At 39.9% G+C, this 25547-nt stretch overlaps 1 protein-coding gene across 2 annotated transcripts in view; it reads right to left on the bottom strand.

Annotated features, from left to right (window-relative positions):
- The window catches only part of nedd1 (NEDD1 gamma-tubulin ring complex targeting factor), a 77784-nt gene that overhangs the window by 37868 nt on the left and 14369 nt on the right, over positions 1-25547 (bottom strand). For both annotated transcript variants that reach the window (XM_073065899.1, XM_073065900.1), the window contains exons 5-8: positions 20040-20180; positions 19089-19318; positions 16182-16383; positions 2466-2661 (exon numbers count right to left, since the gene is read on the bottom strand). In XM_073065899.1, the coding sequence (XP_072922000.1) occupies positions 2466-2661; positions 16182-16383; positions 19089-19318; positions 20040-20180 (769 nt within the window). The remainder of the gene's footprint in view (positions 1-2465; positions 2662-16181; positions 16384-19088; positions 19319-20039; positions 20181-25547) is intronic.

Genomic DNA, 25547 nt, shown 5'->3' on the forward strand with positions numbered 1-25547 from the left:
GGTGGCAAATTCATCACATTTCACTGAAATAAACCAATCTGAAAGGTTTCATAGTCATTTTTTGGTACTAAACAGCATAGGATTAGACTTGCTCTTAATTTCATAAACATACAACATGCCCTGATAGGTTGTTGGTCCAATACCATTAGAACAGGATCTTCACCTATATACAGTGGGACACATTGGGACGAGTACGTTTTGGCCCAATTAGCCAAAGTTTCAAGGAAATAGTTAAACAAAATGAGTAACAAATTATGCATTTAAACAGAATACAGAACAAATTTAAATATTACTAGTACTACTACAGTACTATATAGCTGTATAAGTTTGTAATAGTTATCGACAGAGGAATTCACCTCGGTATGTAACGAACAAGATCAGTGCAAACACCTAGAGCTACCAACGACTGCATCGTCAAGATCTTAATTTTCATTGTAAAGATCAAGATGATTGCCGACACCTTCTTCATAGTTCTTAACCTGCTGAAATAATTTCATTTTCACTCTAGCCGTTACTGGCACTTTCATGCCTGAATGCTTGAAACCACGGTGAGCCACACAATTGTCTTACTACCTCTTTCTTGCCAACTATCAGTAAGAAAAATTACTGCTTTTGAACAAACACACACAATTGATGTCATTAAAAACTGTTCACTCTAAGCATGATGTAGTGTCTAATGGCCACTCAGGTATGTGTGACTGAGGGTATTTAGAACCTATTCAGCAACAGTCTCCTGAACTGATAAAGCTGCAGTCTCGCAAATAAACAAAGGGAATCCTGGCTATTTTCTCAATTAGTTTTTGTCCTGTAAGAGTTGCTTCAAATAAATGGCTACCATGATTAACCAATGACCTAATTAAACACAATCCACTGTATTTATAATTTACTTTATTCTTATTTTAGGAAATAGGAATTATTAAAAATTATATTAGGCTCTAGAAATCGTGGATGCATTGGTAGTCATTTTCCAATGTTCTATAGATTCAGGATCAGTTCCTGCAGATTGGAGGGTGGCTAATGTTGTACCACTTTTCAAGAAAGGAGGGAGAGAAAACACGGAATTATAGACCGGTTAGCCCGACGTCAGTGGAGGGAAAGATGCTGGAGTCAATTATAAAAGAGGTAATTATGACACATTTGGATAGCAGTAGAAGGATCAGTCCCAGTCAGCATGGACTTACGAAGAGAAAATCATGCTTGACTAATCTTCTGGAGTTTTTTGAGGATGTAACTATGAAAATGGACAAGGGAGAGCCAGTGAATGTACTGTACCTGGACTTTCAGAAAGCTTTTGATAAAGTCCCACATAGAAGATTAGTGGGCAAAATTAGGGCACATGGTATTGGGGGCAGAGTACTGACATGGATTGAAAATTGGCTGGCTGACAGGAAACAAAGTAGCGATTAACGGGTCCCGTTCAGAATGGCAAGCTGTGACCAGTGGGGTACCGCAAGGTTCGGTGCTGGGACCGCAGCTGTTTACAATATACATTAATAAATTTAGATGAAGGGATTAGAAGTAACATTAGCAAATTTGCCGATGACACAAAGCTGGGTGGCAGTGTGAAATGTCAGGAGGATATTATGAGAATGCAGGGTACTTGGACAGGCTAGGTGGGTGGGCGAATGTATGGCAGATGCGGTTTAATGTGGATAAATGTGAGGTTATCCGCTTTGGTGACAAGAACAGGAAGGCAGATTACTATCTAAATGGAGTCAAGTTCAGAAAAGGGGAATTACAACGAGATCTAGGTGTTCTTGTACATCAGTCAATGAATGCAAGCATGCAGGTACAGCAAGCAGTGAAGAAAGCTAATGGTATGCTGGCCTTTATAACAAGTGGAATTGAGTATAGGAGTAAAGAGGTCTTTCTGCAGCTGTACAGGGCCCTGGTGAGACCCCACCTGGAGTACTGTGTGCAGTTTTGGTCTCCAAATTTGAAGGACATTCTTGCTATTGAGGGAGTGCAACGCAGGTTCACAAGGTTAATTCCCGGAATGGCGGGACTGTCATATGTTGAAAGATTGGAGCGACTGGGCTTGTATACACTGGAATTTAGAAGGATGAGAAGTTGATCTGATTGAAACATATAAGATTATTAAGGGATTGGACACGCTGGAGGCAGGAAGCATGTTCCCGCTGATGGGTGAGTCCAGAACTAGAGGCCACAGTTTAAGAATAAGGGATAGGCCATTTAGAACGAAGCTGCGGAAAAACTTTTTCACCCAGAGAGTGGTGGATATGTGGAATGCTCTGCCCCAGAAGGCAGTGGAGGCCAAGTCCCTGGATGCTTTCAAGAGAGAGTTAGATAGAGCTCTTATAGATAGCAGGGTCAAGGGATATGGGCAGAGGGCAGGAACGGGGTCTGATTGTGTATGATCAGCCATGATCACAGTGAATGGCGGTGCTGGCAAGAAGGGCCGAATGGCCTACTCCTGCACCTGCTGTCTATTGAAATAGTCCTACCTTTTCCCTCTAGATTGGCTTCATCACCTTTTTCTTCTGGAATAACTGGAGGTACTTTAACAGCTGGTGCAGTTGTCATCAATCCAGCAAAGTCAGAGGTCTCTTTTGCACTGTTTATATTAGTTGAAGCTTTCTTTGTGGCTGCAGCTGACAACACAGATGAGGTCCTGTTTCCAAGACTTTTACTCCCATTTGCCTAGGAGAAAATAACACTCAGTTTTTAAAATTTCTATAATGAGTATTTAAATAACATTAAATGTGAAAAACACAACTTTAAAGTTATTCTTCAGTTGTGCATGATCATAGAAACACAGAAAACTGCAGCACAATACAGGTCCTTCCACCCACAAAGCTGTGTTGAACATGTCCTTCCCTTAAAAATTACTTAGGGTTACCCATTGCCCTCTACTTTTCTAAGCTCCATGTACCTATCCAGGAGTCCCCTAAAGGACCCTATCGTAACCGCCTCCACTACCGTTGCCGGCAGCCCATTCCACACACTCACCACTCTGTGTAAAAACCTTATCCCTGACATCTCCTCCAAACCTATTCTAAGCACCTTAAAACTGTGTCCTCTTGTGCTAGTCACTTCAGCCCTGGGAAAAAGCCTCTGACTATCCACACGATCAAAGCTTCTCATCAAGTTATACACCTCCATCAGGTCACCTCTCATCCTCCGTCGCTCCAAGCAGAAAAGGCAGAGTTCATTCAACCTATTCTTATAGGCATGCTCCCCAATCCAGGCAACATACTTGTAAATATCCTCTGCACCCTTTCTATGGCTTCCACATCCTTCCTGAAGTGAAGAAACCAGAATTGAGCACAGTACTCCAAGTGGGATCTGACCTGGGTCCTATATAGCTGCAACATTACCTCAGCTCCCAAACTCAATCCCACGATTGATTAAGGTCAATGTAACGTAAGCTCTCTTGACCACAGAGTCAACCTGCGTATCAGCTTTGAGTGTCCTCTGGACTCTGACCCCAAGGTCCCTCTGATCCTCCACATTGCCAAGCCTTACAAATGCTATACTCTGCCATCATATTTGACCTACAAAAATGAACCACTTCACACTTATCTGGGTTGAACTCCATCTGCCACTTCTCAGCTCAGTTTTACATCCTATCAATGTCCCGCTGTAACCTCTGACAGCCCTCCACACTATCTACAACACCCCAACCTTTGCGTCGTCAGCAAGTTTACTAACCCATCCCTCCACTTCCTCATCCAGGTTATTTATAAAAATCATGAAGAGTAAAGGTCCCATAACAGATCACTGAGGCACACCACTGGTCATCGATCACCATGCAGAAAATGACCCATCTACAACCACTCTTTGCCTTCTGTGGGGAAGGCAGTTCTGGATCCACGAAACAACGTCCTCCTGGATCCCATGCCTTCTTACTTTCTCAATAAGCCTGACATGGGGTAACTTATCAAATGCCTTGCTGAAATCCATATACACTACATCTACTGCTCTACCTTCATCAATGTGCTTAGTCACATCCTCAAAAAATTCAATCAGGCTTGTAAGGCACGACCTGCCTTTGACAAAGCCATGCTGACTATTCCTGATCATATTATGTCTCTCCACATGCTCATAAATCCTGCCTCTCAGGATCTTCTCCATCAACTTACCAATCACTGAAGTAAGACTCACTGGTCCATAATTTCCTGGGCTATCTCTACTCCCTTTCTTGAATAAGGGAACAACAACTGCAACCCTCCAATCCTCCAGAACCTCTCCCATCCCCATTGATGATGCAATGATCATTGCCATCGCCCCTCGCCTCCCAAAGTAGTCTGGGGTACATCTCGCCTGGTCCCAGTGACTTATCCAACTTGATGCTTTCCCAAAGCTCCAGCACATGCTCTTTCTTAATGTCTACAAGCTCAAGCTTTTCAGTCTGCTGCAAGTCATCCCTAAAATCGCCAAGATCCTTTTCCATACTGAATACTGAAGCAAAGTATTCATTAAGTACCTCTGCTATCTCCTCTCGTTCCATACACACTTTTCCACTGTCACACTTGATTGGTCCTATTCTCTCACATCTTATCCTCTTACTTGTAGAATGCTTTGGGGTTTTCCTTAATCCTGTCTACTAAGGCCTTCTCATGGCCCCTACTGGCTCTCCTAATTTCATTCTTAATCTCCTTCCTGCTAGCCTTATAATCTTCTAGATTCATATCATTACCTTTTTTGAACCTCTCATAAGCTATTCTTTACTTCTTGACTAGATTTACAACAACCTTTCTACACCACAGTTCCTGTACCATACCACCCTTTCCCTGTCTCATTGGAACATACCTATTCAGAGCTCCACACAATTATCCCCTGAACATTTGCCACATTTCTTCTGGACATTTCCCTGAGAATATCTGTTCCCAATTTATGCTTCCAAGCTCCTGCCTGATAGCCTCATATCTCCCCTTACTCCAATTAAATGCTTTCCTAACTTGTCTGTTACTATCCCTCTCCAATGCTATGGTAAAGGAGATAGAATTGTGATCACTATCTCCAAAATGCTCTCCCACTGAGAGATCTGACACCTGAACAGGTTCATTTCCCAATAGCAGATCAAGTACAGCCTCTCCTCTTGTAGGCTTATCTACATATTGTGTCAAGAAAGCTTCCTGAACACACCTAACAAACTCCACCCCCATCTAAACCCCTTACTCTGGGAGATGCCATCGATATGATCCTTTAAGGATCCTTCATCCTTGAGACCACACAGGTTGACAGGGCAGTAAGGGCAACATGTCATATGCTTGGCTTTATTAGACAAGGAAATGAGTTACAGCTTTATAAACTTCTAGTCAAGTTGCCTCTAGAATATTGTATTTTGCAGAAATGGTTTACAAGGATGCTGCCTAGATTAGAGGGCATGTGCAATGGAGAGACATTGGCCAGACTTGGATGTTTTCACTGGAGCTGCAAAGGCTGAAGTGAGACCTGTTCAACATTCCCATTTCTTTCCCTCTCTATAACAGTTGTGTGAACAGACCATTGTTCTGAGCAAGAAATTTATTTTTTCCCCAAAATATGGCCTGAAAATTGTGAAGCACTTTAGATGTTTTTTTGGAAAAACTATGAATATTTAGAATAAAAATGGAGAAAAACACATATTTTTAATTTTATGTATTAATTGGAATTACAGTACAAAGAAAATCTTTCACATTTAGTAAACTTTTCCTCGTCTGTCTTTATTACAAAGACATCAGTGGAATGGTTGTTTACTAACAATGAGCTACCGACTTCCATTCTGTGTTTATTGTTACAATTTGAAACACTGACAATTTAAATATGTTATAACACACAAAATGCTGGAACTCAGCAGACCATGCAGCACTTGTGGAAAAGAGTACAGATAACGCTTCGGGCCAAGACCTTTCATCAGGACTGGGGGGGGGGGGAGGAGTCAAGGTAAGAAGGCGGAGAAGGGGAGGAAGAAACACAAGGTGATGGGTGAAACTTCGGTGGGGTGAAGTAAAGAGCTGGGAAGTTGATTGGTGAAAGAGATACAGGGATGGAGAAGGTGGAATCTGATAGGAGATGACAGAAAGTCATGGAAGAAAGTTAAAAGTTTAGAACAATTTTGGGGAGCATGTCTTATGAGAATAGGTTGAGTGAACTTGGCCTTTTCTCTTAGGAGCAATGAGAGGCATTGATCATGTGGATAGTCAAAGGCTTTTTCCCCAGGGCTAAAATGGCTAACAATAGAGGGCACAGTTTTAAGGTGCTTGGAAGTAGGTACAGAGGAGATGTCAGGAGTAAGTTTTTTTTTAAAAAACAGAGAGTGGTGAGTGCGTGGAATGGGCTGCCGGTGGCGGTGGTGGAAGCGGTAACGATAGGGTCTTTTAAGAGACTCCTGGATAGGTACATGAAGCTTAGAAAAATAGAGGGCTATGGGTAAGCCTAAGTAGTTCTAAGGTAAGGACATGTTCGGCACAGCTTTGTGTGCTAAAGGGCCTGTATTGTGCTGTATGTTTTCTAATTTTGTGGGCTGAAAGACCTGTAAGAGTGCTGTACTGCTCTACACGCTATTTTCTAATAACCTCTTGTTACCCACCACTGGCCAAAGAAGAATTTCTCCTTAACTGCTCTATCAAAAACCAGCACAATCCTCAATACATACATCAATTATCATCTTCATATTTGACAGACATTAAAGAAGCTCTTAGATATGCAAATGGATTGTAAAAAAAAAAATGCAGGGCCCCTGTAGGCAGGAAGGTTAGATTGATCTTAGTAAGTTACAAGGTCAGAACATCAAGGGCTGATGGGTCTATACTGTGCTTTAATGTCCTATGTTCATATCTGTTCTGAAGAACAAACCATGGTTTTCAAAATAACAATACCCCTGGCTTACTCACAGTAAATAAACAGTATCCTTCTAAAATCCTGAAATCTTTTGTTAATGTGTGATGCCCATAATTGTGCAAAATATTCCACCTGATGTCCAAGCTGACATTTGAGTTTAGCAGAACTTTGGTTTACCTCTACTTTGCCTCACTGTACAAGAATACTTGCTCGATCCTGATCTTGGGTGCTGCCTACTCAAAGCTTGTAAATTCTCTGTATGACCAGATTCCTCCCACCTCCTAAAGACATTCTAGCAAGTTTGTTAGCTGCTGTGAATTACCCCAAGTGTAGGAAAATGGTAAAAGGAATCAAAGGGAAGTTTTTGAGCAAGTGTGGACAGAATTGAATTAAATTGAGTCTAATAGGATTGCTCTCCTGGGAACAGACACAGGCCCAATTGGCCAAATTGACTTTCTCCTGTATCACAAGTTTAAGAATTATCAAGCCTACAAACTTTGAGTTTCCCCTAATTTGTGGACGTACTCCTCCAGATCCTCCACAGAAAGGTACAATTTGGATTATGTTCTTTCTCCACAATATTTCCCTCAAACACAGCATTTCAGTTAACTCGCATTTAATTTTATCTGCAATGTTTTTACCCATTTCACCTGTTAATGTCCCCCGGGTCTATGATTATACTGCTCTCTAATTGAGTTTCATACTATTAACAAACTTAGAATTCCACCTAAACAGATAAAATACTATAAAATGAGAGGTTACAGATGACAACAGATTAATACCCCTCAATCTGAAGCCTTGAGGGTAGACTGGGATGAATGGGGGTGGTCAGGGGAGTAACAGGAACTCCAACTGCTGATTTTAGCCATGGTACAATCAGCCTAAAAAAGTACAGTAGAAAATTTGTGAAATAACACCCTGTAATATGTCCATTTACAGCAAGCCCAATGAGGACTTGTAATGGGGTTGCACTTCAGAAATGAGGTTAAAGGAATGAAAGCTGAGCTGCTAGAATGAACATCTTTGGCAGAGTTCCTTGGCAGTGACTTATTCAATTAGAATAAGGAGTTCCTGGAAAGGAAAAAGATAACACAAATAAAAGCTTTAGGCCATGAAATGGCCAAGAAAAAGAGTACTGGAAATTTCTACAGAAAGTAAATCTGTCCTAGGCCAATGGAAAGCATTCAAGGAGTTCAGGATAAAAATGTTTCACAGATACAGTGGCATGCAAAAGTTCGGGCACCCCTGGTCAAAATTTCTGTCACTATGCATAGTTAAGTGAGTAGAAGATGAACTGATCTCCAAAAGTCATAAAGGTGAGACATTTTAACTTTTCAACATCTTAAGCAAGATTAGTGTATTATTTTTGTTTTGTACAATTTTAGAATGAAGAAAAAGAAAGGAGCACCATGCAAAAGTTTGGGCACCCCAAGAGATTTGAGCTCTCAGATAACTTTTACCAAGGTCTTAGATCTTAAATAGCTTGTTAGGGCTATGGCTTGTTCACAATCATCGTTAGGAAAGGCCAGGTGATGTAAATTTCAAAGCTTTATAAATACCCTAACTCCTCAAACCTTGTCCCAACAATCAACAGCCATGGGCTCCTCTAAGCAGCTGCCTAGCACTCTGAAAATTAAAATAAATGATGCCCACAAAGCAGAAGGCTATAAGAAGACAGCAAAGTATTTTCAGTTAGCTGTTTCCTCAGTTCATAATGTAATTAAGAAATGGCAGTTAACAGGAATAGTGGAGGTCAAGAAAACTTTCTGAGAGAACTGCTCGTCGGATTGCTAGAAAGACAAATCAAAACCCCCATTTGACTGAAAAAGACCTTCAGGAAGATTTAGCAGACTCTGGAGTGGTGGTGCACTGTTCTACTGTGCAGCAACACCTGCATAAATATGACCTGCATGGAAGAGTCATCAGAAGAATACCTTTCCTGTGTCCTCAACACAAAATTCAGCGTCAGAAGTTTGCAAAGGAACATCTAAACAAGCCTGATGCATTTTGGAAACAAGTCCTGTGGACTGATGAAGTTAAAATAGAACTTTTTGGCTGCAATGAGCAAAGGTATGTTTGGAGAAAAAAGGGTGCAGAATATCATGAAAAGAACACCTCTCCAACTGTTAAGCACGGGGATGGATCGATCATGCTTTGGGCTTGTGTTGCAGCCAGTGATTAGATTGTTTGAGATTCAGGAAAGGTTCAGGAGAACTGGAAAGTTGCAAATGCCACTCCACTCTTTAAGACGTTTTAAGGAAGGAGGGAAGCAAAAGAAAGCAAATTACTGGTTAGTTAGCCTGACCTAGCTTCAGTGGTTGGGAAGACGTTGGAGTCCATTATCAAGGTTGGGGTTTCAGGGTATTTGGAAGCAAATGATAAAAGAGGCCAAAGTCAGCATGGTTTCCTTAAGGGGAAATCTTGCCTGACCAGTATGTTGGAATAGATGAGGAAATAATAGGCAGGATAGACAAAGGAGAGTCAGTGGATGTGACAAAGTGCCACAAATGAGGCTGCATAGCAAGAGGCCATAGTATTACAAGAAAGATACTAGCAGAATTGACTGGCAAAAGGCAAAGAATGGGAATAAAGAGGAGCTTTTCTAGTTGGCTGTCACTGACTAGTGGTGTTCCACAGGGTCAATTGCTGGGATCACTTTTCACATTACAGTCGGCCCTCCTTATCTGCAGGGGATTGGTTCCAGGACACCCATGCATACCAAAAAAACTCGGATGCTCAAGTCCCTCAGTGCGGTGGACTTTAGGACCCAGCGCAGCTTTGAATCCGCAGTGTTTCTGTTCACAAAAATAATAACGATCACGATTGGAAATAAAGTGGTTCAGCTTTAATCGTATGTATGTTGAGAGGATCGGAGTTGACGACATTGATGTTTATGTATGCTTGTGAGATATTATGAACAGCCCTTTTTTTTCTTCTCTTTTTTTTTTAGTTTTTTTTTAGTTTTTTCTTCCTTTTTTGTTTTTTTTTCTTAGATATTAGATTAGTAGATTAGTTAACTTTCATATATAGATTTATTTTTTTTTCTCTTTTTTTAATATTATATATTATGGAATATCTAGACTTACCTTGTTCATATATATACTATATGGTTTATGTTTTGGGAAAGCTTACTTATACTGTATTCATTGTTTATGTATTCCTTCATGTGTAATGGGAGTTTATATGTTTGTAATCCATTATTAATATTTTAATTGTATTTTGTTCATAATATTTTTAATACTAATAAAAAGATTAAAAGAGAGAAAATAAAGTGGAAGTAATAAAGCGATCGGAAAGAGGTGAAACTTCATCAGTCATTGGAGAAGCGTTAGGCTACAGTTGGTCAACAGTCGGAACAATTTTAATGGAGCATGTAAAAGGCACTGCCCCGATGAAAGCTACAATTATTACTAAGCAACGCAGTGGTTTAACTACTGAAATACATATGTTTAAGTGTTTCATATGCATAGAAAGATAAAATATATACTATATACTACGACAAACGTTAGACTAACTGACGCTAAATATCATATGTACGTGTTCCGACTTCAAATCCAACTTAAAGACGGACTCAGGAACGGAACTCGTTCATAACCCGGGGACTGCCTGTACTTTTAAATCATCTCTAGATTATTTATAATATCTAATAACAATGTAAATGCTATGTAAATAGTTGTTAGGGAATAATGACAAGAAAAAATAGTCTGTACATGCTCAAACAACAAGTGCTGGAGAACTTCTGGGTTTTCCCAATCCGCGGTTGGTTGAATCCACGCATGTAGAACCCGTGGATAAAGAGGGCCGACTGTGTATATCAATGATATGAATGACAGAATTGATGGCTTTGTGGCCAAGTTTGTGAACGATACAAAGATAAGTGGAGGGGCAGGTAGTGTTGAGGAAACAAGAAGTTTGCAGAAGGACTTGGATTGGGAGAATACTATTTTCTAAACGGGAAGAAAATTTAGAAATCCGAGGTATAAAAGGGACTTAGGAGTCCTTGTGCAGGATTCCCTAAAGGTTAACCTGTAGGATGAGTCAGTGGTAAGGAAGGCAAATGAAATCTTAGCATTCATTTCAAGAGAACTAGAATACAAAAGGATGGAATGCTGAGGCTTCATAATTTTTTAAAAAAATCTTGAGATAGAGCGCAGAATAGGACCATTCAGCCCTTTGACCAGCAACCACCCCCGATTTAACTACAGCTGAATGACAGAAAAATTTCCAACTTAAGCATCACATCGTTGGAATGTGGGAGGAAACTAGAGTTACTGAAGAAAACCCACGTGTGCACCCAAATGAAATTTATAAATTTGCTTATAAAGGATGCCAAAATTGAACTCCAATGCCCTGAGTTGTAATACTGTAGAGGTTAACACAATGCTATTATAATGCATTGGTCAGACTGCACTTGGTATTGAGAGCTGTTTTGGGTTCCTTATTCAAGAAAGGATGCACTAGCATTGGAGAGGGTTTCAGGAGGAAGTTCACGAAAATAATCCTGGGAATGAAAGGGCTAACCTAGGAGGATCGCTTGATGGCTCTGTGCCAGTATTCAATGGAGTTTAGAAGAATGAGGGGAGATCTCATTGAATCCTATCAAATATTGAAAAGCCTAGATACAGTGGATAGGAAAAGAATGTTTCCTATAATGGAGACCATTAAGACCAGAGGGTACAGCCTAAGAGTAGAACAATGTACTTTCAGAACAGAGATGAGGAGTAGTTTCTTTAGCCAGAGTGGTGTATCTGTGGACTTCATTGAAATGGACAGCTATGGAGGCCAAGTCTTAGGGTATATTTAAGCAGAGTTTGATAGGTTCCTGATTAGTGGAGGGTGTCAATTTTATGAAGAGAAGGCAGAATAATAAGGTTAAGAGGGATAATAATTCAGTCTAGATGGAATTGCAGAGCAGACTCAATAGGCTGAATGGCCTAATTCTGTTTTTATGTCTTATGGTCTACTGAACCTACTGTATGTTATGTGACAATTTGAATATAATAGATGGTAAAATTCATTGATAGAGAGTGGGAGGGATGACACTACTAGTCAGGGAAAATGTTGCGGCAGTGCTCAGACTAGGTAGCTTGTCTACTGAGGCTACAAGGGTGGAACTGAGGAATAAGAAAGGGATGACCACATTAATGGGATTCTATTATAGACCGTATAATGGGATTCTATGGCCTGCTGGTGGCGTAGTCCATCAGCACTGGACTTCAGGGTGAGAGATCCTGAGTTCGAATCCAGCCAGCTCCCATTTAGAGCTGGTGATCTCTTAAAAAAAAACTCACTCAACAGAAGGCAATGGCAAACCACTGCTGTAACTTGCCTAGTACACGATTTTCCAATACATCAGAGTGGCGTGGAAAGAAATCGTCCGCTACCTGGAAATAATTCCAGATGCGACATACCTACCTATTATAGACAACAATTCATGGGAACTAAAGGAGCAAATTTGTAGAGTGATCGCAGACTGTGGCAAGAAACACAAGGCTGTGATAGTAGGTGATTTTAACATTCCACATATTGACTGGGACTGCCATACTGTATGAGGGCTGGATGGGCAAGAGTTTGTAAAATGTGTTCGAGCAAGTTTTCTTAATCAGTACATAGAGGTCCCATCTAGACAGTGCAATATATCTACAACTGGGGAATGAGACAGGCGAGGGGACAGGTAAGAAAACTCTTGGCATCTAATTATTATAATGCTATTCATTTTAAGATAATTATGCAGAAGGATAGGTCTGGTCCTCAGGTTGAGATTCTAAATTGAAAGCCAATTTTGATGGCATCATAAAAGATCTGGTAAGTATGGACTGGGACAGCTTGTTCTCTGGCAAAGGTGTTTATATGGTTTTAAATATACAACAAAGCAAAATGTTAGCAAGTGACAAACTGGCCCTCTGGAAGATTAGAGAGTACATCCATGCATGGAGCCGAAAGAGATCTTAAATTAATTTTTTGCACCTGTATTTATTCAAAAGACAGACACAGAGTCTATAGAAGTGAGGCAAAGCAGGTGTTTGCTGTATAGGCAAATTAAGGTGGATAAATCCCCAGAACCTGACAAGGTGTCCCCTTGGATCCTGTGGAAGGCTATTGCAGAAATTACAGGGGCTCCTAGCAGAAATATTTCAAACACCCTTAGCCACAGGTAAGGTGCAAGAGGGTTGGAGGATAGCTAAAGTTGGAGGAACTCAGCAGGCAGCATCTAGGAAAATAATACATTTAATGCTTTGGGCAGAAACGTCAATGTCCTGCCGAAAGGTTTCGGCCCAAAATGTAGACTGTATTCTTTTCCTAGATGCTGCCTGGTTTGCTGAGTTCATCCAGAATTTTGTGTGTCACTCAGATTTCCAGCATCTGCAGATTTTCTCTTGTTTGGGATAGCTGAAGCTGTTCACTTGTTTAAAAAGGACTCCAGGAATAAGCCAGGAAATTATGGGCCTATAATGTATAATGACCCAAACGTACCGTGTAAGTATTTGAATAAACAAGGACTTATGAGGGACAGTCAACATAGCTTTGTGCATGTTAGGACACATCCAACTAATTATAGATTTTCAAAGAAATTATCAACAAAGTTGATGATGGCAAGGCAATGGATGTTGTTGACAAGGACTTTAGCAAAGCCTTCAACAAGGTCCCACTTGAAAGGATTTTCCAAGAAGGTTAATTCACTTGGTATTTGATAAAGTAGTAAATTGGATTAGACATTGGTTTCAGGGGGAGAAACCAGAAGGTAGTAGATGGTTGTATTCCTGACGAGTCTGTTGTTGTTTGTCATTCTATAGCAATCATCTGGATGATAATGTGGTTAATTGAATCAGCAAATTTGCTAATGACACCAAGATTGAAGGTCTAGTGGACAGCAAGGAAGACTACCAAAGCTTGCAGAGCGATCTGGACGAGTTGGAAAAATGAGCTGAAAATGGCAGATGGAATTTAATGCAGACAAGTGGGATTGTTGCACTTTGGAAGGACAAACCAGGGTGGGACTTACACAGGTGTAAGGACACTGGAATGCAGTAGACAGTGGGATCTGCGAATACAAATCCATAATTCCTTGAAAGTGGTGTCATAGGTAAAAGCTTTTGGCACATTGGCCTTCATAATAAAATTATTGAGTACAGGAGTGGAGATGTAATGTTGAAGTTGTACAAGATATTGGCTAGTAATTTGGAGTAACGCATGCAGTTTTGGTCACCTTCCTGCAGGAAAGATATTAATAAGATTGAAAGGATACAGAAAAAATTTACAAGGATGTTGTCAATACTTGAGGACCCAAGTTATAGGGAAAGATTGAATAGGTTAGGGCTTTATTCCCTGGAATGTAGAAGAATGAGGGAAGCTTGATAGAAGTAAACAAAATTATGATGGGTATAGATAGTGCAAATGCAAACAGATTTTTTCCTGTCATTGAAGTTGGGCAAGACTAGAACTAGAGATCATGGGTCAAGGGTGAAAGGTGAAATGTTTAAGGGGAACATGAGGGGAAACTTAACTCATCACCCTCTGAGAGTATGGAAAGAGCTGCCAGCAAGAGGTGAATGTGGGTTCAATTTCAATATTTAATTGAAATTTTGATAGGTCCATGAATGGGAGGGATATGGAGGGCCATGGTTAAGGTGCAGGTCGATGGGCTGAGGCAGATTAGTACTTCAGTATGGATAGATGTACCAGCCAGTGGTGTAGTGGCATCAGCACCGGACTTCGAGGCAAATGGTTCCAAGTTCAAATCCAGCTGGCTTCTTACATGCTTTCCATCTGTGCTGGGATGAGTATCCAGCTACCAACTCAGCCTCAAAAAAGTTAAATGCTACAGAAATGACAAAAAGAAATGCCACCTGATGCACCACCATAAGACACAGGAGCAGAATTAGGCCATTCAGCCCATCGAGTCTGCTCCACCATTCCATCATGGCTGATCCCAGATCCAACTCAACCCCATACACCTGTCTTCTCACTATATCCTTTGATGCCCTGACTGATCAGGAAACTATCAACTTCAACCTTAAATATATCCATGGACTCGGCCTCCACCACTGCCTGCGGCAGAGCATTCCACTTTCTGGCTAAAAAAAAATTCCTTCTTACCTCTGTTCTGAAAGCTCACCCCTCAATTTTGAGGCTGTGCCCTCCAGTTCTGGATACCCCCACCAGAGGGAACATCTTCTCCATATCCACCCAATCTAGTCCTTTCAACATTTGGTAAGTTTCAATGGGATTCCCCCCCCCCACCTTCCTCTAAATTCCAGTGAGTACAGGCCCAAAGCTGCCAAACACTCCTCACATGTTAACCCCTTTATTCCCAGAATCATCCTCATGAACCTTTTCTGGACTCTTCAATGACAACACATCCTTTTTGAGATATGGGGCCCAAAACTGTTGACAATACTATAAGCACGATCTGACTAGTGTCTAATAAAGCCTCAGATTTATCTCCTTGCTTTTATATTCTATTCTCCTTGAAATAAATGCCAACATTGCACTTGACTTCTTTACCACAGACTCAACCTGTAAAATTAACCTTCTTGGAGTCTTGTACAAGGACTCCCAAGTCTCTCTAATGTTTGAACCTTCTCCCCCATTTAGATAATAGTCTGTACTATTGTTCCTTTTACCAAACTACATCATACATATTCCATCTGCCACATTTTTGCCCATTCTTCCAATTTGTCCAAGTTCTGCTGCAATCACATTGCTTTCTCAGCACTTAACCCTCCAGCTGTCTTCGTATTATTCTCAAACTTTGTCAGAAAACCATCAATTCCATTATCCAAATAATGTGATAAGTAGTGGTCCCAAAACTGATCCCTGAGGATCACCACTAGTCACTGGCAGACAACCAGAACAGACCTCTTATTTCCACTCACTGCCTCCTACCTGTCAGCCATAAGACAGGAAATAGAACAACAATGAACTAGATGGACTCAAGTGCCTATTTCTATACTGTACTGCATTTACAAGGGGTGATTGATAAGTTCATGGTCTAAGGTAGAAGGAGTCAATTTTAGAAAACCTAGCACATTTATTTTTCAACATAGTCCCCTCCTACGTTTACACTGTCATAGAGCATAAGGATCTTGGACCTCCAGAAAGTGTTCACAGCAGGGGTAATTGATAAGTTTGTGGCCTAAGGTAGAAGGAGATGAGTTATTAACTTCAAACTTTCTGCATAATCACTCAAAGAGTTGACCTGCATGTGCATGTAACGAGAGCTGTATATCTCATCTCCTTCTACCTTACGCCACAAACTTATCAATCCCCCCCACCCCCCCCACCCCGGATGTGGTTGCAACTTAAAATGACAATACTCTATTCCATCTCGATAAATATGGATTTAAATCAGTATGGGTATTACACAGTAACAATATGATGAACAGTTCACCTACCCTGATTGGCGTGGGGCCATTCTGAAACTTTAAGCACCGCACAGATTTCTTGTGGGCACTGACAACCTTTAATGGTGAAGTTGTCACTCGCAAATCGTAGATGTAAATTTTGCCCCTGATGGATCCGACAGCCAAAGTTGCTCCATCAGTCATAAAGCCTATTGCAGTCAAAGGAGCCTCAACAGAAATAGTTCGCAATATCCTGTGCAAAATAAAATGCAGAAAAAATATCAGCTCCAATGTTGGTGTAAATTTTGCTCAGCTTTGTTCTGAATGACCAAGCTGAAGTAATCATATGCCACTCATTGCAAGTTTTTCTTATATAGAATAATTACTAAATAATAGAAGGTACTTACTATTCTATTATTCCATAACTGTTCTATCTAAGAAAACTTTCCTTACCATATCTCATCACATAACTATGCAGGAACTTCTACATCATTTGTGTACCTGTTTTAATGAATGTGAAATTTGATACAAAGAGTAAACACATAATTAAAAGGACAGGTACTAAAGCGAACAAGTTGAAGTAAAACTCACTCAAAAAGGTGCCAAGCCAAAAAGCTCAAAATGTTTCCTCAAAATCTGTTGAGCTATCATTCAGTTTTCCACTGAATTTAGTACTTAGACTTTACATATTAAAAATAACAGAAATCTGAGTGTTTGGTAGAATTGCAACTTAATGTTTCCAGTAATGAGGCTTGTGACAGAAGCATGTTCTCTGATGTTGTTTGCTGATGAATTAGGAGGGGACACTTCCAAACTTACCTATGGCCATAAATTTTAAAAGGGTATGTCATGTCTGATCCCTGTAATTGTCACCTTTGATATAATTAGCAATATCACCTCTACAGGACTCTGGGAGATTCATGACCTGCAGACAAGGAGCCTGAACTTCGAACAAAGATTAGGACAGTACAGTGACACAACTAAGAGCCACTGCCTCACAACCCCTTATTCGGAGGCACGCTGCTGGTTCCCCGCACTCTGCGCAAGGAGACACATCCCTGCATCTACACTGCCAAGCCCCAAGAATTTCTGTTTCAAGAAGATCACTTAAACTGTTCCAAACTCAAGAGTATTGGCCCAGTTCACTTAACCATCTTTTCCCAGAATCAATCTAATGAACTAGTACACTGATATTCTTCCTTGGAAATCTAGACTGAAACCGGGTACAGTATTCCAAATCTAGTATACTTGTTGGTTGGCTTGGACAAGGACAGACTGAATGGCCCAGTTCTGTCTCGTATGACTTCATGACTCTCGAAAGGTCTTAACGTAACCTGAACAAGCACCTCCACCTCCAAAACACTATGTGTTCCTAATTGCTGCTGTATTTACATGTTAATGTTCCTTCCAAACACTAACACCTTTCAAACTCTCACAACTTTAAAACCACACAAGCCTTCTATTTTTTCTCCACCCCGTTATCTGTCATTCACTTAGCAAATCTATTGCTACGTCCACACTAGACCGGATAATTTTGAAAACACCGGTTTCACGTAACTGATCGTTTTTGAAAATACTTCTGTCCACATTAAAACGGATATTTCAGCGAATCTCCTCCTACTGCGCATGCACAGGACACATCTACCAAAAACAAGTGACATGTTTGGTGTCGAATCTCGCTGTGAAAGACTTAGTGTGCATTTGTCCAGTTAGACTATAAAAACTTAAACGACAGGCTGCTGTTGGCTCTCGCGCAGGACTTAAAAGTAAAAAAAAAACAAATACTGGTGCATATGGAGGCAACCGACAGGGAGTTCATGGACCGTATAACCTGGCTGATGACGAACACTGAAAAACTGACTAACTCTATTGCATTAATAAAGCACCTTGTTAAATGTATAAAACATGTCTGCATCAGTGTTATCTTGTATTTCCATTCAATGTTACATTAGGCTGTTACACATCTATTGTCAGAGAAGTACTTGCATAAATAGGTAAACCACCTTCATACAAGCAAGGACAGAAAACAAGGCAAAGTGAGTATACTTATTTATTCAGTAAGTATGGGTCAAAATACTTGGTGAGTACATTTCTAACTCTTCTGCCTTCAGTCTCGTTACCATCGTTCAAGGAAACAATGAAATGGCGCGCTGCTGTCACCATCTGTTCCGGCACATCACGACAGCGTTTTTAGATTTCTCCGGTTACCCCGTCCACACTGCTCTGCCTAAGGGGCATTTTCAAAATTACACATTCTGGAGAGCGTTTCTGAAAATCTCCGTTTTCGGGGGACGAAAACACCGTTTTAGTGTGGACGGAGGGTAAAAACAAAGAGAAAAGGCTTCGGTTACGAATTTATCCGGTCTAGTGGGATTTTAAGCAAAGGGGGCCTGCTGAAATCTCTATAGATTGTAATCTATAGATTTATAGATCTATAGATCTATAATTTATAGATTGTCCAATGTTGGACAACATTGGAATGGACAAAACCATAAAAGGATGTTGATACAAGTACGAAGATACAACGTATTAGGAGCCTATAGGACTTGGTAAACACAGCATCAAATGGCTACAAAGAACCTATTGAAAGTTATAACCCGATTAGCAAATTTCAAAAATCTGTACTTGATACCTCCCATATCACAGCAAAACTTCACAGCATGTCAGAAATCCTCTCCAACAATCATCATTAAATACAGTTCTCAGTAATTGCTATATTAATTTTTTTCTAAATCATTTTACTATTCTAACATATCCCACAGGATCTGAGGATTTATTCTCAAAAACTTGCCCATATTTGACAATGATTTTAATTTAAATGCAAATGTTTTCTTGATCCTCAGCAAAGAGCACATTTTATTTGTATTTGCTAATTACTGTTGGCCCATTGCCCTTTCAAATCATTTCATTTTTCAAGATATGTAATGTACTTCTCAAAACAGATGTAGTACAACTCACATTTTGCTAGAGGAATCATAGCAGTTGATTTTTTTATCCAGACCAACTGTGGCAAACAATAAGTCATTTACTGGTGAAAAGCACAAGCCAGAAGCTGGTGCCTTATGAGCATTTTCAAAGGTATGATGACTCTGTTGTGTATTAACATCCCAAAGAGTTACAGTCCCACTGTCATGGGCACTTCCCAGCAAAGCCTTTTTAAAGATGGAATACTTCAGGTCTTGCACTGGCTGGAAAAAGACAAAGAAAATTTTAAAGTTCACTTGTGGAAGAGGAATGAAAGTTCTTCAGAGCCAAAAATAAGGAAAAAACCAATACCATTTTCCAAAATTAACTACTGATCAAAACTCAAGGACAGTGGAGGGAACGTGCGTGGAGCCAGATGTGGGCAAGTTCCTAAATGAGTACTTTGCATCAGCATTCACTGAGTTAGACGATGATGTGATTAGGAAGGTGGTGGTGTAGGGCATGAAGAGGATTTACATGGAGAAACATCAAAGTGGATAGGTCCCCAGGACATCTCTATTAAGGGAGAGGACTGGGGCCTTGACAGAGATCTTTATTGGTCTATCAATATTGCACTTCCTCTGAATCTGTAACACTATACTCTACATTCTGTTATCATTTACCTACTTACTACCTTAATGTAATGTATGGAATAGTCTGTCTGGATGGCACGTAAATAAAACATTTTCACTGCATCTCTGTAAATGTGACAATAATTCCCTAAAGCAAACTCAAAGCATTTCTTCAATTATCTGTGGAAGTTATTTCCAAACCTTGTCAGTGTTAAAAAAAGTGCACAAGTAAAAGCCAATCAATCCTAAATTATTTTTCCTATCTCCCCAAACTAAAATTGACAATTTCTCAATTTTAATATCAATAGTTTTCAAAAACAGGCAAATACACAAAAATATTAAATACTTCCCAGCAGTGGATAACTGTATGTACCTGTGTTTTGCCATGGCCAAAAGGTGTACTGGAAATATTTGTCGTAATACTGTGTACAATAATATCACCTCTGCAGGAACCAGAGGCTATGTAGCAGTCATTCCAATTGAAGCATACGCAATTCACAGCCTCCCTGTGATCCTACAACAGAAATATTGTTCATCAGTATAAAGTCATACACAGTTTGCATAATAAAATGAACATTAAGTTAAAAGTGACTGCTTTTTGATTAAAAGAAATCTGGTCTTACCTAAATGGCCCACAATTAAGAGTACAGAGATATGGGTGTACAGTTTAGATAATTAATCTGGAGCATACGGTGATTGGAAATATTAAGACAAACAACTAACCACAGGTTACATTAGTAAAGGAAATTAGGTATGTACGAAAGAATAGTTTTATTGCACATATTCTCGAAACTATTAAGTGTCTAAACAACAATTGTGGGAGTTAACTCACACTATCCAATATACTTCTAAAGTAAAACCAAAAAAAATAATTACCGACCCAACACCTTGCTGCAAAACCAAAATCAGATATTCATGTCTTTCACCTTGCACAGTTATTCAGCGCTACTTCAAGAGGAAAGAAAATACATAACCTACATTAAGATCTGGTTCAGTAAGGTCAATCTGTAATTTCTCTTTACATGATTACACCTTCTCTAATCCATTGTTTAGGGTTACAAGAATGGTATACAAAACCAGAATTGAACTCCATTTCTAAGGTTGCTGCATTCTTCTGTGGTGAAATGAAGCTCACTAAATCTACTCAGTTTCTCCAGACCCAACATTGCTTTCTGGATAAAGAAATGATACAAAATTTATATTGGTCCATCATGTCTCCAGTGGCTGAAGAATAACTATCCAGCCCAAATCCACCTTTCAGGCCTATAGCCCTGCTGTCAGTTCTTAAACTATTTTAAAAACAAAATGCAATGAGTTTCAGATTCCAAACACAGAAAATAATGTTTTGTCATCTCGCCTCATCTTTCAGCCATTCTCTCAATGCTATATACCCTCTAAGGAAAATAGATCTTTGTTTAACCATACAACAATTACAGCACAGAAACAGGCCATCTTGGCCCTTCTACTCTGTGCCAAACACTTACTCTCACCTAGTCCCACCAACCTGCACTCAGCCCATAGCCCTCCATTCCTCTCCTGTCCATATACCTATCCAATTTTACTTTAAATGACAATATCGAACCTGCCTCTACCACTTCTACTGGAAGCTCGTTCCACACAGCTACCACTTCCTGAGTACAGAAGTGCCCCCTCATGTTACCCCTAAATGTTTGCCCCCCAACTCTGAAATCATGTCCTCGTTTGAATCTCCCCTATTCTCAATGGAAAAAGCCTATCAACGTCAACCCTATCTATCCCCCTCAAAATTTTAAATACCTCTATCAACTCCCCCCTCAGCCTTCTATGCTCCAAAGAATAAAGACCTAACTTGTTCAACTTTTCTCTATAACTTAGGTGCTGAAACCCAGGTAACGTTCAAGTAAATCTCCTCTGTACTCTATTTTGTTGACATCTTTCCTATAATTCGGTGACCAGAACTGTACACAATACTCCAAATTTGGCCTCACCAATGCCTTGTACAATTTTAACATTACATCCCAACTCCTATACTCAATGCTCTGATTTATAAAGGCCAGCATACCAAAAGCTTTCTTCACCACCCTATCCACATGTGATTCCACCTTCAGGGAACTATTCCTAGATCACTCTGTTCTACTGCATTCTTCAATGCCCTACCATTTACGATATATGTCCTATTTTGATTATTCCAACCAAAATGTGGCACCTCACGTTTATCAGCATTAAACTCCATCTGCCAACTTTCAGCCCACTTTTCTAACTGGCCTAAATCTCTCTGCAAGCTTTGAAAACCTACTTCATTATCCACAATGCCACCTATCTTCGTATTTTCTGCATATTTACTGATCCAATTTACCACCCCATCATCCAGATCATTAATGTATGTGACAAACAACATTGGACCCAGTACAGATCCCTGAGGCACACCACTAGTCACCGGCCTCCAACCTGACAAACAGTTATCCACCACTACTCTCTGGCATCTCCCATCCAGCCACTGTTGAATCCATTTTACTACTTCAATATTAATATCTAAAGATTGAACCTTCCTAACTAACCTTCCGTGCAGAACCTTGTCAAAGGCCTTACTGAAGTCCATATAGACAACATCCACTGCTTTACCCTCATCAACTTTCCTCATAACCTCTTCAAAAAATTCAGTAAAATTTGTCAAACATGACCTTCCACGCACAAATCCATGTTGACTGTTCCTAATCAGACCCTGTCTATCCAGATAATTATATATACCACCTCTAAGAATACTTTCCAATAATTTACCCACCACTGACGTCAAACTTAATTGTTAATTGTTAGGTTTACTCTTAGAACCCTTTTTAAACAATGGAACAACATGAGCAATACGCCAATCCTCCAGCACCACCCCCGTTTCTAATGACATTTGAAATATTTCTGTCAGAGCCCCTGCTATTTCTACACTAACTTCCCTCAAGGTCCTAGGGAATATCCTGTCAGGACCTGGAGACTTATCCACTTTTATGTTCCTTAGAAGCGCCAGCACTTCCTCCTCTTTAAGCGTCACAGTTTTCATTACTTCCCTACGTGTTTCCCTTACCTTACACAATTCAATATCCTTCTCCTTAGTGAATACCGAAAAAAATAAATTGTTTAAGATCTCCCCCATCTCTTTTGGCTCCACACATAGCTGTCCACTCTGATTCTCTCAGGGACCAATTTTATCCCTCACTATCCTTTTGCTATTAATATAACTGTAGAAACCCTTTGGATTTATTTTCACCTTACTTGCCAAAGCAACCTCATATCTTCTTTTAGCTTTTCTAATTTCTTTCTTAAGATTCTTTTTACATTCTTTATATTCCTCGAGCACCTCATTTACTCCAGGCTGCCTATATTTATTGTAGATCTCTGAACCAAGTTTCCAATATCCCTTGAAAACCATGGCTCTTTCAAACTTTTAACCTTTCCTTTCAACCTAACAGGAACATAAAGATTCTGTACCCTCAAAATTTCACCTTTAAATGACCTCCATCTCTCTATTACATCCTTCCCATAAACCAAATTGTCCCACTCCACTCCTAAATCCTTTCGCATCTCCTCAAAGTTAGCCTTTCTCCAATCAAAAATCTCAATCCTGGGTCCAGTCCTATTAGTTTATTCTAACTAATCCCCTTAATTTGACACAACTCAGACAAGTCTCCTTTAGCCACAGTTCTTTTGAAGAAAATTCCTCTAACTTAACCCATCCTTCTAGCTAAAATTTTCCAATCCTGGCAACATTCTCTTAAATTTCCTCTGCACTTTCTCCAGTGAAACCTGACAAGTACCTCAAACACTACCTAATTTCTGAAAAAGGACACCCAGACCCGTGACGAGAGATTATAAAAATTATTTAATCAGCATACTCTGATTGTCTCTCACCCATCTGTCAAGCTTTTAAAATGCTGAGGCAAAAGAGAGCCGAAGTCACATCTTGTAGCTGGAGGCCATTTAGCCTACCTAGTCCATGCCAAATGCCAGAGTAGCAATACCATCAAGCTTATTCCACCTTTCCTTCTTCCCCCCCGCCCACAATGCCCTGCAATTTATTCTCTTTCACATGCTCCCTTTCATTCCCTTTGTCAATAACCTACAAAAGGTGGTTAACCTAGGGATAGAATTAGTTTACCATTACGCCAAATCCTGATTAGGCCATCCCTGAGGCAAAAAGGAAATGGAATGTAGATTTACCAGAAGATTAAGAGGTTCTTTGATTGAAGTCACTTAAGGAAATGGACAGGTTAGATTATGTTAAATACAGTTCCCGAGTTGGGGAATCTAGGACTTAGAGGATGATTTTCTTAAAAACAGAACCTGTTTTTTCAGCAGTGAAGTAAATTTGCAAACAGTGGAAGAACCCTGCAGCTTTCATCCTTAAATGGTATTTAATGCTGCATAAGAACAACTTCTACACTGAGACTGATCACATTATTTTATTATCCTCAATTTCCCAAATGGAGGGCAAAACCTCCTTAGTGCAAGAGGTTTACATGGGATTGAATTTACTACATGCATCCAGGAGAGTTTCTTAAATTAGAAAGTAAATAATCCAGCTAGGAGGGCAACACTGGACATGGTATTTGGAAAAGAGCTTGGCCAGGTAACATGTAGGAAATAGTAATCACCAAGTTTTAAAATAGCTCTGAATAGACCTTGTTGGACAGTATTAAAATGAACTAGAGCAAAGTACAAGAGTATTAGGCAAGAACTAAGGAGAGTTAAACTAAGGAGAGAACAGCTATCTGACATGTAGAAGGGGCTTGAAGACCAACTGAACAAAGAACAAGAGAGCAAGAAAGGACAAGAATAGCATAGTAAAAGCCCCTAGATTAAGAGAGAAGGGATGAATTTAGTCAAGAAGAAAAAGCATGTGCAAGACTTAGGAAGTGAAGATTAAACACAGCCTTTGAGGAATGCAAAGAACTCAAAGAAGGGAATTAGGCAGAGAGTTAGGAGTGGCTAAAGCTGCCCTGCTACTTAAGAAAGGAAATGGGGATAATCCTGGTAATTTCCACCAGTGAGTCTCACATCAGTGGGACTATTGTAGAGGATTCTTAGGGAGCATTTGGAGAATCATGGCTTAATTGGTGACAATCAATAGATTCAGTTGAGTTTTTTTTTGAGGAGGTGACAAAGGTTGAGCCACGGACATTATCTACATGGATTTTATTAAGGCATGTGACAAGGTCTCACGTGGTAGGCTCATGAAATCCACAGTGGCTTGGCTGGTTGATGAGACTTATTCTGACTAAAGTTGTCCATAGGGATCAGCACATAGATTAAACCATTGATGAATGGGTTAGTAAGTTGACAAATGACACAAAAATTGGTATTTTGTACACTATCCACAATGGCACCGAAGAATACAGAGAGATATAGATCAGATGCAGATATGAGTGCAGAAATGACAGATAACAGATGACAAATAACTTGACCAAGTGTGAGTTCAAATGCAAAGAAACAGTACAGTTAATGCAGGACCCTTAACAGTATTGATGCACAGAGGAATCTATAGATCCAAGTCTATAGTTTTCTGAAATTGCCTGCACAAGTTGATGCGGTAGTAAAGAAGGCATATAACGTACTTGCCTTTAAAGTTCAAATTACATTTATTATCAAAGTATGCATCCATAAACAACCTTAAGATTAGTTTTCTTGCAGGCGGCCACAAAACAAACACAATAGAACCCATAAAAAGACACACAAATGCTGTCAAACATACAATGTGCGAAAAAAGAACAAATCATGCAAACAGTAAGTGTAAACAAATAACACACAGACATGAACCCAGAGTCCTCAAAAGTGAGTCCACAGCCACAGAGCCAGTTCAGTGCTGTAGCCAGTCCAGGAGCTTGATAGCTAAAGGCCACAGCCATGGAGCCAGTTG

The sequence above is a fragment of the Hemitrygon akajei genome, chromosome 14 (genome assembly GCF_048418815.1).
Source record: "Hemitrygon akajei chromosome 14, sHemAka1.3, whole genome shotgun sequence".
Taxonomy (NCBI): Eukaryota; Metazoa; Chordata; class Chondrichthyes; order Myliobatiformes; family Dasyatidae; genus Hemitrygon; species Hemitrygon akajei.